The sequence below is a fragment of the Notamacropus eugenii genome, chromosome 1 (assembly GCF_028372415.1).
Source record: "Notamacropus eugenii isolate mMacEug1 chromosome 1, mMacEug1.pri_v2, whole genome shotgun sequence".
In the NCBI taxonomy this organism is placed as follows: domain Eukaryota; kingdom Metazoa; phylum Chordata; class Mammalia; order Diprotodontia; family Macropodidae; genus Notamacropus; species Notamacropus eugenii.
Window position 1 is genome coordinate 302,365,602 of NC_092872.1, and position 16,681 is coordinate 302,382,282.

Sequence of the window (16,681 nt, forward strand, 5' to 3'; positions counted from 1 at the left end):
GAAGAGTGTTTAAGCAGGGATAAGACTATGACCCAAATGCTATGAGGCAGGAAGGAAAGTGACAATTGATTCTTTCCCTAAATCAGTAGACTTACACAACTTAGATTGGTTTCATTTTCCGGCCTGAAATCAGTGATCAGAGGAAAGAGCTTCACTGACAATCTTTTTTAATTCTATAGATTGAAAGCTCTAAGCAACTTAAAACAACTTTAATGCTATGTTCATTTTTCCCTTAGTCATTTTAGAGCAAGCATTTTTAACATGGGATCTATGAATTTGATTTAAAATTTTTTTTTCATAACTATATTTCTATATTATATTAACAGTATTGACAGCTAATTTGTAGTACACTTACACATGGGTGTGCATGTATGTGTGTGTGTATAAAAATATCACTTCAGATTGGTGAAGTCCTTAAAAAATATTCTCATTTGATCCTTACATCAACCCTAAAAGTTAGGTGCTATTACTATCCCCAGTTTACAGATAAGGAAACTGAGTCAAAGTAACTTGCCCAGAGTCACATAGTAGGATTTGAACTTAGGTCTTCTTAACTGCAAGATTGCTGGCATTTACATAGCATTTCATTTTAGAACACAAAGCATTTTGACTCTGATTACTTTGAAATAAATCAATAATTTCTGGATATAATCCTGCTTAATTTTCATTTATATATTAGATTTCTATAGAACTTTCCCTGCAAAGCACTTTAAGTAAATGAATTTCTGGAGACAACCCCAGGTCCCTGAAAGTCCCCTATCAACTTCTACCGAGACTTTCTCATCTTTACCTCATTCTTCTATCTTCTCTAGAACCTCTAAGATGTCCATCCCTCAAAACTCCTAAGTTTTCATCCTTGCTGATACCACTTCTGTTCTGTCCCAATCTTGACCTTATTCCTTGTTAACCCATTCAACATCACCCTGTCCTCTATTCTCAAATCTTTTTTTTCCTTGTCCTATTTATGCTTACACCTTTTTTCCTACTTAATAATGTTTTATTTTTTTTCAAATTATATGTAAAGATAGTTTTCAACATTCACTTTTATAAGATTTTGAGTTCTAAATTTGTTTCTCCCTCCCCCTTTCCCAAAACAGCCTGCAATCTAATATAGGCTATACATGTACAGTCCTTACGTTTACACCTTAACCAAACTCCAACTCCGGATCATTCCACCCATATGTTCTCCCCCTGCTTTTGCTCACATTTTGTTGAAAGGACCTAGAGGAAACCACAAAATTAAGGCAACTAAGTCCATTATAAATTATATATACATATATATATGTGTGTGTGTGTGTGTGTGTGTGTGTGTGTGTGTGTGTGTGTGTGTGTATATTACAAATTTATATTATCTAATCTCAACAGGGCCTTCAATACTAGGCAATCATTTTACCCCTTCCTTAATAATTCTCTTTTCCCCTCCCCATAGACTATATTTTAATTTTTTGTTTTTTCTCCTTATGCTTTCCCACACCATGCCCTTCTCCCATCCTTTTAGCTAAGGACCTCACCTCATACTTTATTGAGAAAATGCAGACCACTCACTATAGGTGCCTTCTTTCCCCTTTCTTTACATTACAACTGTTTGGCATCATCCTCTGTGCTTTCCTCATCACATACTTCATTCTCTGATAAAGAAATAACTTCTTCACAAGGCCAACCCCTCTGTCATCCTCTCCTATTCTCTCTAGCAAATTGTCTGTACTGTTCTCTTCATTAATTTGAAGAAAAAAGAGAAGTGAAACTCTGGCTAATGATTCCCTCTGTACTGCCTGTAGGCATGACCCCCTCAAACTATCATCCTATAACCTCTACTCTTTCACAGCAAACTCCAGGAACTCCTTCCAAACTGTGGAAGGGAGGAAGAAGGCTTAATTCACATCAGTAATAAATAGCATTTATAAAAGTTTACTATTTGTTGAGCACTAGTATGGAAATACTAATAGCAGTAGAAAGAAATACAAGGAATTTGCATTCTTATTTAAGAAGGCGACACCTAAAAGGAAACTGAAAAAGGGAGATAAAGATGCCTAGATAGGGGGTGGGGGATTGGAGTGGCCAGACTGGGATGGAGTAGAAGTTCAGAGTACAGTCTAAATAGGAATGAACTGCACCTTGCTTGAGCATCCTCCTTAAATGCAGGTTCTGGGAGGAACATCCAGTTAGAGAAAATACTTCCAATGTGTAGATTCCAGCACTGAAAATCTGGGGAATGATAGAGGAATTCTGCAGTGCAGCCTGGAGAGGAATGAAAAAGTATATGTGATAGTCATCTGTTATTAAATTATGTCAGTCGTATGAGGTCCCAACAGCTTGGTGTAGTTTTAACCCTTTAACCCTGGACGTAATCTTTAAGGATCCAGAGTTACCTTCATACCACAATGTGGGATCAGAGTAGAATTTTAGTAAAGGAGGAAGATAATATTGGGGCCTGGTGAACAGAGTTGCAGCACTTCTTAAACTGTGGGTCACTGCAGGTCATAAAAAGTTTGGCAACAATAAAAGGTTTCTGGATCTATAATGATCAAAAATTAATTAAAAACCAAATGTGTGACAAATCCAAGGTGTTTCTAGCAGCCCTTGCCTGTGTTGCATCTCACAACTTCCTGCAGCCTTGGTTCTGAACAGAAAGCATGCACATTTTGTTCTGCACATGCCCTCAGGTCACACAGTGCCATAAACCTGATGCTGAGAGAAGTTGAGACTTGCCCAAGATCATGTGGGCACTAAAGGGGTTACCAGTAGAAAAAAGTTTCAGAAGCCCTGAACTAGAAGATCTGTGGCTAATATTCATGATAATTTGTCATAATTACAATTAGATAAGACAGGAAAAAGCTAATATAGCAAAAGGTCAAAGAATTTGGACCTGGAAAAAAGAAAATAAGACTCGGAAAGTAAAGAGATTTGCCCTGGTCACACAAGGGGTAATGGCAGGGCAGGGCCTGGAATCTGGGTCTTCAGATTAAACCCAGTCCTATCTCACTACACTACACTCCTATCACAAGACTGCTGCTATCAACACCATCTGACTCAATGCCATCTATTGGCTCCTCAGACACATATTTGGAAATTAGCTAGTGTCAGCAGTCATGATTCCAGCTTTAATTTCCATTGCATACCCCCTACAAATGCTGTGTGTGCCAGAGTCAACTTAGCATGCCCAAATGGTTGTTGCTGCTCTGAAATGCAACTGGACAGGAGATGGTGGAGGAGTTAATCTTTAAAGAAACAACATCCAATCCACCGGACCAACTTTGGAATGGGTGTGTGTTTGGGTTTGGGCCCAGATTTCCACAATACTGGGATTACTAGATAAAGAGGTTATTTAGGACTGCTAGAAGTTACCAGACTCTAGTACTTTAGTGATTCAGCCATAGATTGCCTGTACCTATCTTGATACATCCTTGAACTCTTTAGGAAATGGAAAACTAGGTGTCATGTGTGAACAATGTGATTTCTTTCTGGATTTTTTTCCCTTTTCTTTTTTGGTAATAGCTTTAATTTATATTTTTGATTTCTTTTGTTTTTAAATCACGTTCATGAAACATGAAATAGATGACTCCCTTCCCAGGGAGTTATCCTTTGTAACATAGAATAAGAAAGCAGGAAAAAAGCAGCTGACAGGATATACAATATTCCATACCCTTATCCCTCACTTCTGCAGTAAAGGGAGGGAGATACATTCTCCCAACTTTTTTCCAAGGCCAAGTTTCTATTTTCTAATTAAATGACCCCTTTGAAACATTTAACACTGACCACATTCTACTCCTGGCACTCCATTTTTGGTTTTTGTAACACTATGTATGTTTTCTTGATTTTTCTCCTGCCTGACTTACTGTTCTTTCTCAGTCTGTCTTACTGGATCTGCATCCAAATCATGCCCACTAAGTGTGGTCATTAATGCCCCTGCTGTTTTTGCTATACCTTACTAGGCGGCACAGTGGATAGAGTGCTGGGTCTGCAGTCTGGAAGACCTGAGTTCAAATTTGGCTTCAGACACTGGCTATGTGACCTATGACAAGTCACTTACCTTCTGTTTGCCTCAGTTTCCTCAGATGCAAAATGGGGATCATAATAGCACCTTCCTCACAGGGTTGTTTATGAGGATCAAATGGGATAACATTTTTTTTTTAATGAAAAATCCCTTAGTACAGTGCCTGGCACATGATAGGGTCTATATAGATGCTCATTCCCTGCCCTATTGTTTTATGATACTTTAGTGCTCCATCCCACACTATTTTACTTCTTTATTTTATATTTCCTTACTAAAAATCCGTTCAATTAATCCATTGAGTTAAACAATATTGAGTTGAATAATGGTTATTCCCCTGAAGTAAAGGTATGAAAGGTTCTAAAAAGTGTTAGATACTCTGAAATCAACAAATGTTTATTAAATGTCTACTAGGTTACTAAAGCTAATGCTAGGGGTTTGGAGTTAGCAATGATAAAAACTCAACCCTGCTCCCTCTCCCCAGAGTACAAACCTAGTACAGGGACAAAATGTACAGAAACAAGAAAATATGAGTTAGACTAAAGTGTTCACATTAGAGTTATAGCCAACATGTTTGTCAGAAGGTTAAGGTTGCACTCACTTCACTTCATCAGATTATTCAGGTGGAAGAGCATGTGAAGGCTCTCCTTAAGCTCATTCTTTCCAGTGATAGTGTTATAGGACTGGTCTTATTACCTTCCCAAACACTTTAATCCTTCCTCCCTGCAGTTTACAAAGGCAGTGAAACACTTTGGGGAAGAGGCAGGCAAAATACAGCCAGATGAGTTCTTCGGTATCTTCGACCAGTTCCTTCAAGCTGTCTCCGAAGCTAAACAAGAGAATGAAAATATGAGGAAAAGGAAGGAGGAGGAAGAGCGTCGAGCTCGTATGGAAGCACAGGTAAGAGGAATTTTCTGCTTCGTTTTCCTCTCCTCCACCCCCCATCAGACAATCTTATGGGAATTCTTAAAGGAAAAGAATAATATAATCTGGAAAAAAGCTGAAAGAATATATGACATGAGCAGTAGGAGATCTTTGCTTTGAGAAGGCCATTTCAGCAACCATCATCTGATGTCTGTATAATTCAGCCCTTTTCCTTAAAAGAAGAAAACCTGTACTGTTATGGGTGTGTTCAGTGGTTTTAAAAAAAATTACTTATGTTCTGAGACAATTCCCCGATTCTTAAATGAGTAGTTAAAGGTTTTCTTTAATTCCCACTTGTGAGACCCAACTTATACATAGAAAGTGAGGAATTTACTATTTCATTACTATCTATGTTTTTACCCAGACTTCCCATAAGACCTTGTGTATATCACAATTTCTCTTTTTTTCCTGGCCTAGATAGGGGTGGTTAGCAGCAATAGCTGTCCATAGCTGGTGTACCTAGTGTATCAAAGGATTTTGTCTATTTTCATCTGCATTAAAAATAGAAAACAAAATTAATTTAATCATACCCTTCAAAATACAATTCATACGTACCCTTCAAAATTCAAATATGATACATACCCCTTATGTGATGGTGATGGAATATTATTGTGCTATAAAAAATGATGAGTAGGATGCTCTCAGAAAAACCTGGAATGACTTATAAAAGCTCATACAAAGTGACACATGCTGTGTACAGAGTAACAATAATATTATGCAATGATCAGCTGTGAATGACAACTATTCTCAGGAATACAATGACCCAAGACAATTCTGAAGCACTTATGATGAAAAATGCTATCCATCCCCAAAGAAAGAACTGATGGTGTGTCTGCGGACAGATTGAAGCACACTTTTTTAACTTTATTTTTCTTGGTTTTGTCTATGTTTTCTTTCATATGACTAATATGGAAATGTTTTGTACTGCTACACATGTATAACCTATATCAAATTGCTTGCCTTCTGAATGGAGGGAGGGTGAGTAAGGAGAAGGGAGAGAAATTAGAACTCGAAGTTTTAGAAACAAATGTTAAAAATTGTTTTACATGTAACTGGGGAAAAATAAAATACTATACAAAAATAACAATACATACCCTTCGAAATTTAAAAAAAATATTTCTTAAGAGGTAACTGAGGTGGCGCAGTGGATAAGAGTGCTGGACTTGGAGGCAAGAAGAACTAAGTTCAAATTCAGCCTCGGATACTTATTAGTATTAGTGATCAAATCACTTAACCTTTGTCTGCCTCAATTTCCTCAGCTGCAAAGTGGGGATTACAGTAGAACCTACCTCCTAGGTTGTTGTGAGAATTAAACGAAATAATGTTTGTAAAATGCTTAGAGCAGTGCCTGGCGTATAGTAGACATTTAATAAATATTTATTTCCTTCCTTCCTTTTAACAGCTCAAAGAACAGCGTGAAAAAGAACGCAAGGCAAGAAAGACAAAAGAGAATTGCGAAGAAGGAGGAGAGTTTGATGACCTTGTTTCAGCTCTACGCTCAGGCGAAGTTTTTGACAAAGACCTTTCTAAATTGAAACGGAATCGCAAGCGCATTACCAACCAGTTGACGGACAGCAGCCGGGAGAGACCAGTCACAAAACTCAATTTCTAAATTTTCGTTTTACGTTTTTCAGAAAGCTCATTAGCAGTCTTTTGAAGTGGCTAGAACTTTTCATTACACTGCCTTGTAATCCAAACAGTGGCTGTGAATGAAAGTATGTATGTTTGTATGTATGTATGTATGTATTTCCCATCTGTGAATGAAAGTATGTATGTTTGTATGTATGTATAAAATGTACAAAGAGATCTTCATTGTGGGAGCGACTGGAGACAAGTATGTGTGTGTTCTGTGTACTGCAAGTACACATGTGTACATTTACATTGAGTGTGGCTTTATTTTTCTTTCCTTAATGCTGGTGACTGTTCAGAAGCACAACATTGTCTACTGAGAAAAAAATGACAGAGACATTCCTTATAGTTAAAAAAAAAGAAAAAAGAAAGAAAAAAGTATTAAGAATCATTTTATAGTTTCCACACTTGATATACTTTGAAATTCTTCACACTAGTGTGACTAGTGCTGACGAATCTAGATTTACAATGGTTTTTGACATTTGACAATTTGATGTTGGTACATCCTCCAAAGTGACTGCGAGGACCAGTCTTGTGTATCCAAAGTCAGTGTGAGGATACAGTCTGTTTGTTAGGAATAAGTAGGGGATTAATGTTTGTTAGGAATGCCTTGCACACAAACTGAATCATGCAGACCATCAAGTGGAAAACTTTTTTTTTTTTTTAAATATTCCAAACTTGAACATCATCTGTGCCCCTGCACTGGTTCCTTTGAGTTCTACAACATGTTCATTCCTTTAAATTGCTTTTGAAAACAATTCAGTTTCTCTAACTGCAACCTATGCTCTTGTTGACGAATGAGGTCACCAGAATGTGCTTATTACTACAACAACACAAAAATGCATTTAAAATTTTCCCCCCAAACAAAAATTTTCTATCCAAGACCAGAAAAGAGGAATTCTCTGAAGGAGAGAGATCCTAAAGTTTTGTTGTATATTACATGTTGTATTTAGTGGGACGAACTGCATCCTCTGTAAATGTAGGTCAGAACTAAAGACCGTGTTTAACCAATGCACAAAATGTTAGCATTGTTCATTGAGATGCCAAGACCTATTTGTCTCTGTGTACGTTTGAAGTGGTTTGCTGTTTATATGTTGTCATTTTGAATTTTTTTGTAAGTAAAGCTACCTGTAAAATTTCAGTCCAAAAACAAGTAAACCTCTCAGGGAGAAATTAATAAAAAACAAAGAAAATTGGAAAATAAAAAAAATGGATGCTCACCATTAATGTAGCAACCCTTAATATCCTTAAGTTATACATTATATGAGGAGGACTGTTACTACTTTTTGTTTTATTTATTTGTCTGGGGGGTGGTGGTTAAATTTTTTGTTTTTCCATCAGTACTGCTATGGTTGGTTTTCCTGTGGAGAGAGTAGTTTGTCCTGTTGCACTAAATTTTCTTGGTCCTTAAAATGAATATATCATGTAAAGGGGCTTCATAGTGGGGACAGGATGCCATTTTCTCACATGTACTGTATAACAAACATGCTGTTTTAAAAATAATTTGCATAAACTATGATTCTTAGCACAGACAGTGAGGTGTCTGTGCTGTGTGAAAGCTGTGAAATTTTGTTCTGAGAGTTATCAAGAGCTGTGGTTTATACATGTTTTCCTTATTGCAACTTAGCAATTTTCTACGCACTGTAAGTAAAACTCTTAATAGGGGATAAAACAGTAATAAATACCAAGCAAAGACCGAGCATACCCACACTTACTTTCCATGTGTTTGCAAACTGATTTAAAGGTGCAGCTCAAAGACTTTGCTTAAAAATTGGGGGGTGCAAGGGGTGGGGTGGGGAGGGCATGCGTAATGAGATGATTTTGTTTTTTCTTTAACTAAAGTGCCTCTATTTATATTTTTATTTATAACAGAAGCAATTTGGTCTGACTGGATTGAGGAAACTGGCATTTTAAAATGGCCTGTGTATGAATTAATGGCTTAAGGAATAGACAGATGTAGATAGAATTAAAATGGAGGACATGTACAATCTCGAAAGGAGCAGATTTGCCGGTACTTTGTTCCTCTTGCCGGTCAGATCATTCTCACTTTAAGGTGACCACCTTGTTGGGCTGAATTTACCATTTCTCTTATGGTTTCTTCCCCAGAAGTCTGTGTGCAGGTAATTTCTTGTGCCATGGTAGAAAGGCTCCTTTTAGATTGGTGCTGGTGTAAGTAGCCACTTTTCTCTCGAGTATGTACTTTAAAGATTTTTTTTTAATTAATGCCAAAAAAAAAGAAGAGCGTAATTTGTAAACTTAAGTATATGTCATGGTGTGTGTATTAAAGATTTTTTAATTAATGCCAAAAAGAAAGAGTGTAATAATTTGTAAACTGAAATATATGTCATTAGCCTTCTGAGCGTAGTAGTTGGAACAATTTAGTCCTTAGGTGCAAGGCTGTTTTTAGTGTAGCAAGCAAAAATAAAATGATGAATATGTTATGAGATTGTACATTTTTTTAAATGGCAAAATGCAATAAAGAAATGACTCCCATTGGTTATACATATATGCTTTTCATGAGTTATTTTTTTAAGTATCAACCTGCTGTCACCGTGAACCTCTGAATTTTATGCTTGCAAACTCATTACTAACACAAATTTGCAGCTAAATATTTTCATTTTATTTCATGCTAAAAGAACCCACAGGTTCACAGAATTTAGTTGTGACAGCATTCAGTAATATTTTATGTGTTTCAAGATATTAGTGTATTTATTATTATTTCCTTTGTGGATGACTCATCATCAACTTTATCTTGTGTAGTGTTCTTCCAGAATAGATGATTTGCTTGAGACTTAGAAAAGGATCTTTTGCCCTAATTAGATAAAATAAATATGTTTTTAATATTTTGGGGGAGGAGGAGTCCTAATTTTAAAAATAATTGTATAGGCAAGGCATTATAGCATGTAGAATTTCACCAGGATAGAATTAGTATAACTGTACAATTATGATCTATTTTCCCTGAAAGTACTGGGGTTACCCATCTTGTCTTTGGTTCCCTTCTCTGCTAGCCTCCCCAGCTTACAATCAAGCCAAGAACAGTTGTCTTAATACTAGTTGAGGCATAGATCTTGTCCAGGCTACAGAACTGAGGAAAAGGGGGAAAATGGTAGCAGAGGACAGATATCTAGGAAGCCAAACAATTAAAGTATTTGTTCACCACATTCCCCCATGCATTGCTTTTTCTGTTATAAATCATTATGTGTATTCCTCTTTAGAAAACTGATCTTAAGAAAATGATACATTAAAGGGGCATTTTTTTTTTTTTGCTTCCCAGAAGGTTTCAGAGCAGAGTTTCTTTTTAAAGTGAGTTGCCAGTGAATTTGTTCTCCAGTCTTCAAGAAGATATATATTGCAATATGTATTGCAATTGGTAAGGCAATGATTTTTCATTTGTCACAAGGTTAAATTGCACAGCAAAATTGCACAGTGAGCATTTATTGCTTCTCTTAGCCCTTAAACACATATACTATAGAGTAGTGCCACTTCTACTTTGTCTCAGAACCTGTTCAAAGATGAAGAGGGATGTAATCTGACAGAACTGAGAAAATGAGTGAAGGACTCTGCAGTAAAATAACCTTTTTCTAGTTTATTTTGTTCCTAGATTTTTCCTCAGCAAATAATGGTAACTCATATTCATATAACATCCCAATGTTTAAAAAGCAAATGTTTCTCAGCACCATAAAAATTGTGTCTAGTGGTTGTAGTTATCAGCGGTCCCAAGAAACCTAATTTTAGAGCAATAGGTTTTAGAGCAATTTTAAAAATCTTTTCTGCATTTTCAAATTCTCTGATTTCAGACCCTCCATTTCTGACTTTGTGCCTATTTGAACAACCATGATAAGGGGGAAGAAATGTCATGTCAATGAACTGATATTCAGGATAGAAGTTAAATCATGGGTCTGCTTTGCTTTCTTCAATGTTTACCAAAGCTTTATTCTTTGCCAACAACATCAAGTTGAGGCATACTCATACTTTGATCCCTCAGACTTTTGGAATGGCCGTGATGATTACATTCTATTAAAATGAGGAAATAAAGTAGATGTGAACAAACTTGTTTTTTCTTCTCATCACATGAAGCTGTATGAGACCCAAAAGAGTATTACTTGATACAGATGGTGCTTGAAGAGATGAAACCATGTTTCTGTAATGTTGGGCAGAATTTTCAGCTTACTACCACAGATTCCCACATAGCCCTTTTGTATTTATGAATACGGACTACTGTTTATAAAATCACGTCTCTGAATTTCCATGGTGAGTTAATAGGGATTCGTGAAATAGGAAGACTTAAACAAAGGCCTCTCGTGTACTGGATAAAGAATTTGTAAAGGATTTGGAGAAGAACATGGACAAGAATTAAACAAAATAGGAGACATGGGTAAGCTACAGACTCTAAGAGTAAGGGGAATTCCACTGTGCACAAGACTGCAGATCCATCAAAATACAAGCACAATCCTTTCTGAACAGTAATACTTTTTTCTCTTTTTAAACCTTGCAGTCCTCCAAAGAAACTGTTTCTTCTTAACAAGACATTGGAGTCATAATATTTACATCAGTCACCCATTTTGAGAATGCTTTTTAAAAACCCCTCCAAGGAAAGCAATGGACTGTATTTGGTGTCCTGGTTTTATTTAGTTCCTATTTCTTCACTCCTAAAAATAACTTGGTACATTGATGAACTACTGGTGGAGCTGTAAATTGGTAGTCATTTATTCATTGGGGCTGCAAGGTGGTGCAGAGGATAGAGTGTTGACCCTAATGTCAAGAGGTGCATTCAGATATGGCATTAGACACTACATAACCTTAGGCAAATCACTTATCCCTGTTTACCTCAGTTTCTTCTCTGTAAAATGAGCTGGAGCAGAAAATGGCAAACCATCTTTGCCCAAAAAAACCCAAATAAGGTCATGGAGAGTCAACCGTGACTGAAATGACTTAACAGCCATTCTGGAAAGCAGTTGTGGAACTGTGCCCTAAAAGTGACTAAACTGTGTGTACCCTTTGACCCAGCAATACCACTGCCAGGCCTATACACAAAGGAAGTCAAAGAAAGAGGCAAAAACCTACAAATGCAAAAATATTTATAGCAGCTCTTTTTATAGTGACAAAAAAGTAGAAACTCTAAGAAGGATGGCTATCAATTAGGGAATGATTGATCAAATTATGGTATATTAATATAATAAAATAATGCGATAAATGATGAGACAGTTTCACAGAGAACTAGGAAGACTTGTTTGGACTGATGCAGAGAAATGAGCAGAACCAGGAGAATTATTTATAACTAATTTATATATGTCATTATATATGTGTATTTTTATCATGTATAATATATATATATAATTTATAATAGCATTGTAAAAGAAAAGCAAATGTTTAGACTTACAAAGTCTGATCAACACAATGGTCAATCATGATTTCAGTGGACCAATAATAAAGATTGCTACCACCTCCTGACAGGAAGTGGGTGCTGGACTAATTGGACATCACCAATATCAGAATCTATTTTTATTGATGAGAAATATTTGTTAGAAGGGCTTTGCTTTTTTTCTTCCTGCTCCCCTCACCCCCACCCCATCTTCCCTAATGAAAGGGGGAAGATAGGAGGAAGAAAAAAAAACAAGTGCTTGATAATTGAAAAAATAATATAACATATAAAACTTTAAAGATTTTTAAAATACTTTGAAAAGAAAAAGAAATGCATTAAGGTGAAGTGTAGGAGTGTAAGCAGATTCCTGGATTCCTCTATCAAGTATTTGGGTCATAAAGCAATCCTAACATGAGCTTTACCAAGAGACAAGGGTTTCTTAAAGCTGCCATTTCCAGGAATAGTGGGAAAAGACTACAGGGGGAGTGAGGAAGAGGGTAGTGGGGTGGATTTGCAAACATGGTGAGACTTCACTGAGGCAACAGAAGAGTCTGCTCCCCAAAGTTTGGTTTGGCCATGTGTCAATGATGACATATGGCTGAACAGAAGAGATTGAGACATCTTGGCCCCTTGTGTATCCAAAGACCCTTTGGGAAGGGGTGAAGGAGGAGAGATTCCTGTCAGTATTATGAGGATGAGAGAGGGGAAGAATGGGCCTCAGTGTACACAGTCATATATTTCTGGAAAAAGTAGGCATTTTAGCTACCTTGGATGCTATTTCCCATAGCTGCTGGCAAGAGCTGTGAGGATTAATAACGTATTTAAATAAATCAAGATTCCCCACCCCTGACATTCCTAACCATAATTAGGATGCAAGGAACAGTGGGAATATCATTGTCTCTTATTGGACTGAAATTCAAAACCAGAACTATTAAGTTTTAACTATTTGATGTCAGTTGCTACTCAGTCCTCATAGCTTTGACAAGGGGTAGAACCATGCAGCTAAGGATGCTCCCCAAGGTTCTGCTGGGCCTTCTCTTTTCTTCCTTGTCTTGGCAACCTCATCACTCCCATGGATTTAATTATCATTTCTATTCAGATGACTTCCACATCTATATATCCATCCCTAGTCTCTCGTTTGAACTCTGGTCTTACCATCTGTATTGGAATTTCAAATGGAATGACCCACAATTCTCTTGAAGTTCAATGTATTCAGCACAACTCATTATCTTTATCCCAAAACCCAGTCCTCTTCTTAACTTCCTTGTTTCTTTCTAAAAACACCATTATCCTTTATGTCACCTTGATGTCTTCCTCATTTCCTCATGCTCCCTCACTCCATACATCCAGGCAGTTCAAAATTTTTGTCATTTCTACCTCTACGACATCTCATGTCTATTTTCTTCCCTGAACTCAAATAGCCAGCAACCTAGTTTAGACCCTTACCCTCTCTTTTCTAGACTACTGTAATGGTCTTCTACTTGGTGTCCTTGCCATCAGACTCCTCCCTCTCTACTTCACCCTCCACGTAGGTGACAAAGTGATTTTAGTAAAGCATGGGTCTGACCTGGCCAATAGTCTTGATTGGCTCCCTACTGCCTTTAGGATCAAGTATGATCTCTTCTGTTTGACCATTTGATTCCCATCACATTCTGACTCCAACCCACCCTTTCAACCTTTTTAGATATTACTCTCCTTTACATACTAAAATGTCTAACCAAACTAGCCCCTTTGTTGTTCCTTACATATAACAAACACTCCATCTCCCACCTTCACACCTTTGTTCCGGTCTTCCTGTATACCTAGAATACATTTCCTCTTCACCTCCTCTTTTTCCCTTGTTCCCATAGAAAAACACCTCCTACATGAATTCTCTTCTGATTCTTTTCATTCTTGTCTCCCCTGAAAAGTTATCTTGTGTTTATTTTGTATATAAAGTTATATACTTACGTAGGTAAGTCTTCTCTGAAAAATGCAAGCTTCTTGAAGACAGGGACTTTTATATTTGTCTTTGTATCCATAGTGCCTGGCACATGGCAGTTTAATAAAAGTTTGTTGATGTATTAAATTTGAGATCTATTGGTTAGGGCACCTAAAATCATTCTCCCTTGGAACTGTTTATGGAATCCCAATTGTTACCCCTGGTATACTGTCACCACTATTTTTTTTTTCACTATTTGCCTGTGGAAATGCCACAGTTTTAGAATCTGTTGATAATCTTTTTTTTTAATCTTGAGTTCTATTAAAAGTAGAGAATCCTACTGAGATGGATTTAATTAGCTGATGTGAACTACTTTTATTCCTTCTGAATTTTCTCTTTGGGGAATAATTTTATTCTATAGAGGTCCTATAGGATGTAGAGCCAGTGATTTCAAGCCTTTTTTTGTAATGTAATCCAATGTTTCAAACTACATAAAGACCTATGAGAATTGCTTCTACCTCATCTTTTTGGAGAAAATACCAAATTTTCTCTTTAGCTTTTTCCCTGGTGTGTATCACAAAATTGTGTTGCCATGGTATCCATTAAATCACATGTGCACAGAAATAAGGAAAGAGCAAGGTTGTTTTCAAATGAGACCTTTACCTTTGTTAAAGGTAAGATTTACCTTTGTTAATGAAAAGGACAACTTTCATTTAAACATGAAAGGTCATAAAGAAACCCAAATATCCCACATATATTCCAGCAAAGCTCTAAAAAGGGCATCAGATTAAATAACGTTCAAAGACTCCAAAAGAAAAAAAAAAACAGGAAGCTTTTCTGTCAGCCCACTTTTGCACAAAAAGTCAAAAGCCTATGGACTCTGAGGAATCCTGTCAGTAAAGCCAATACCAGCTTAGGTAAATGGGCTCAAAGCTTGTCAGTCTCCTGACTAGGAACATTCCAGAAGTACTTGAGCCCTGCAGTCCTAGCAGGGTGGGAAGGGCAGGGGAAGACCAGAGATCTCTCCCAGGGATGCTGGGGTGGGGAGGAGGAGGGCAGAGGAAGTGTTTTGAAGGCAGTCAGTGCTCTGAGCACAGCTAAGCCAGGGAAGGTAGAAGTTAATGCCAGCAGTGCCAGAAACTGGTGATAAGATCAAACAGGATTTCATTACCCTATATGAAAGTGCAGGAGGAGTCAGAGACTGACCCTGGCACAAAATCACAGTCAGAAAACTAAGACTGGAGATACCAGAAAACCTAACATGCTTAACAAAATATGGAAATACGATTGCATTGAAATGCCTAAGAGATAAAGTAAGAAAAGAATTACAGTAACTATAAACAGAGCCTTGGAGGAAAAAAATAAACTAAGAGCTCTGGAGGAAAAAAATAATTGGAAGAAAAATAAATAGCTTTGAAGAAATGGCAGAAAACCAATTTATGGATTCTTTGAAAAGTATAATGAAGCAAACAAGGAGAAAAGAACAAATTCAAAAGACTGCGGGAAAAATAGAAGAAAATGTAAAATATCTACTACCAAAAACCTGAAAAATGGGTCAAGGAGGGATCATTTAAAAAACACTGAATCCCCTGAAAACAATGGCCAAATGATGACGTACATATTTCAAAAAGCTGCCCATATCTCTTAGAAGCTGAGGGCAAAATAAAAACAGAATCCACTATTCACTTCCTGAAAGGAACCCCCAACAGAACATAGCAAAGAGTATCATAGCCAAATCCAGAGCTACCAACTCAAAGAGAAAACACAGTACTAAATGCTGACTGCTTATTTGTTACATGCATATAAATGCTAGCTGCTCTACTTATTATGTATGCATAAATGTTAGTTATTGTATTTATCATGTATATACACACATGTATATGTGTATTATGTATATAGGGGCAGCAGGGTGACACAGAAGATAGGCAGCGGGCCTGGAGTCATGAAGACCTGGCCTTAGATACTAGCTGTGTGACCCTAGAGAAGTCATTTAACCTCTGGTTACCCCAGTTTCCTTAACTGTAAAATGGGGATAATAAGATCACCTACCTCTCAGGGTTGTTGTGAGGATGAAATGAGATTGTAATTGTAAGGCACTAAGCACAGTAGGGTAAATGCTATATGTGCTAACTATTATTATTATACATCTATGTATATGTATTTGTATTCTTTTAAAAACCAAGAGTTTCACTTGCAATCTTCTTTTCTGTTCTTTACGTATAGAAACGTACTTTTGATGTTTGTCAAAATCACAATAAAAGAAGATTTTTTTAAAAAGAAAAGAAAAAAGGGTGGCTTACTAGGAAGTGATTTGGGGAGTAACCTTCGTACTGAATTCAGGTAAGATAGGGACTTTAATCTGATTTCACAGCTATGGGGCACTCCTGAGAGAAGAAACTCCCTCTACCAATGCAGTGGACATCTCTGTAATTTAGAGTCTCAAACTAGAATACAAAGAGGTTAAATGATTTCTCCTGATGTCATACTGACACATGATTAGAAGTCAAGTCTTCCAGGCTTTGAAGCTCGTTCTCTGACCTGTATGGCACATTCCCTTATAGAATTATTCCTTCAAATTAGAGTTACTTATTTCCTTTGCTTTCCAATGCACAAAATCATAGAATTTTAGAGCTGGAAGGTACCCCAGGGGCCATCTTCAACCTGCACCCGAAAGCAATCCCTCGGTGTAACATACCTGACAAGTGATCACCCAGCCTCTGCTTGGAGACCTCTAATGCCTCTGATACAGCCTTTTCACGTAGAGTTACCTATAACTGTCTGGAAATTTTTCATGACATCAAAGCTAAATATGTTTCTGTCTAACTTGTACCCACTCCTTCTGCTTCTGTCGTCT

General features: G+C 37.0%; 1 protein-coding gene across 11 annotated transcripts in view; it reads left to right on the top strand.

Annotated features, from left to right (window-relative positions):
* Positions 1–7,767, top strand: part of DAAM1 (dishevelled associated activator of morphogenesis 1) — a 202,787-nt gene extending 195,020 nt beyond the window's left edge. For all 11 annotated transcript variants that reach the window (XM_072629337.1, XM_072629345.1, XM_072629338.1 and 8 more), the window contains 2 exons: positions 4,721–4,891; positions 6,318–7,767. In XM_072629337.1, the coding sequence (XP_072485438.1) occupies positions 4,721–4,891; positions 6,318–6,527 (381 nt within the window). In that variant the 3' untranslated portion in view covers positions 6,528–7,767. The remainder of the gene's footprint in view (positions 1–4,720; positions 4,892–6,317) is intronic.
* Positions 7,768–16,681: the final 8,914 nt, after the last annotated feature.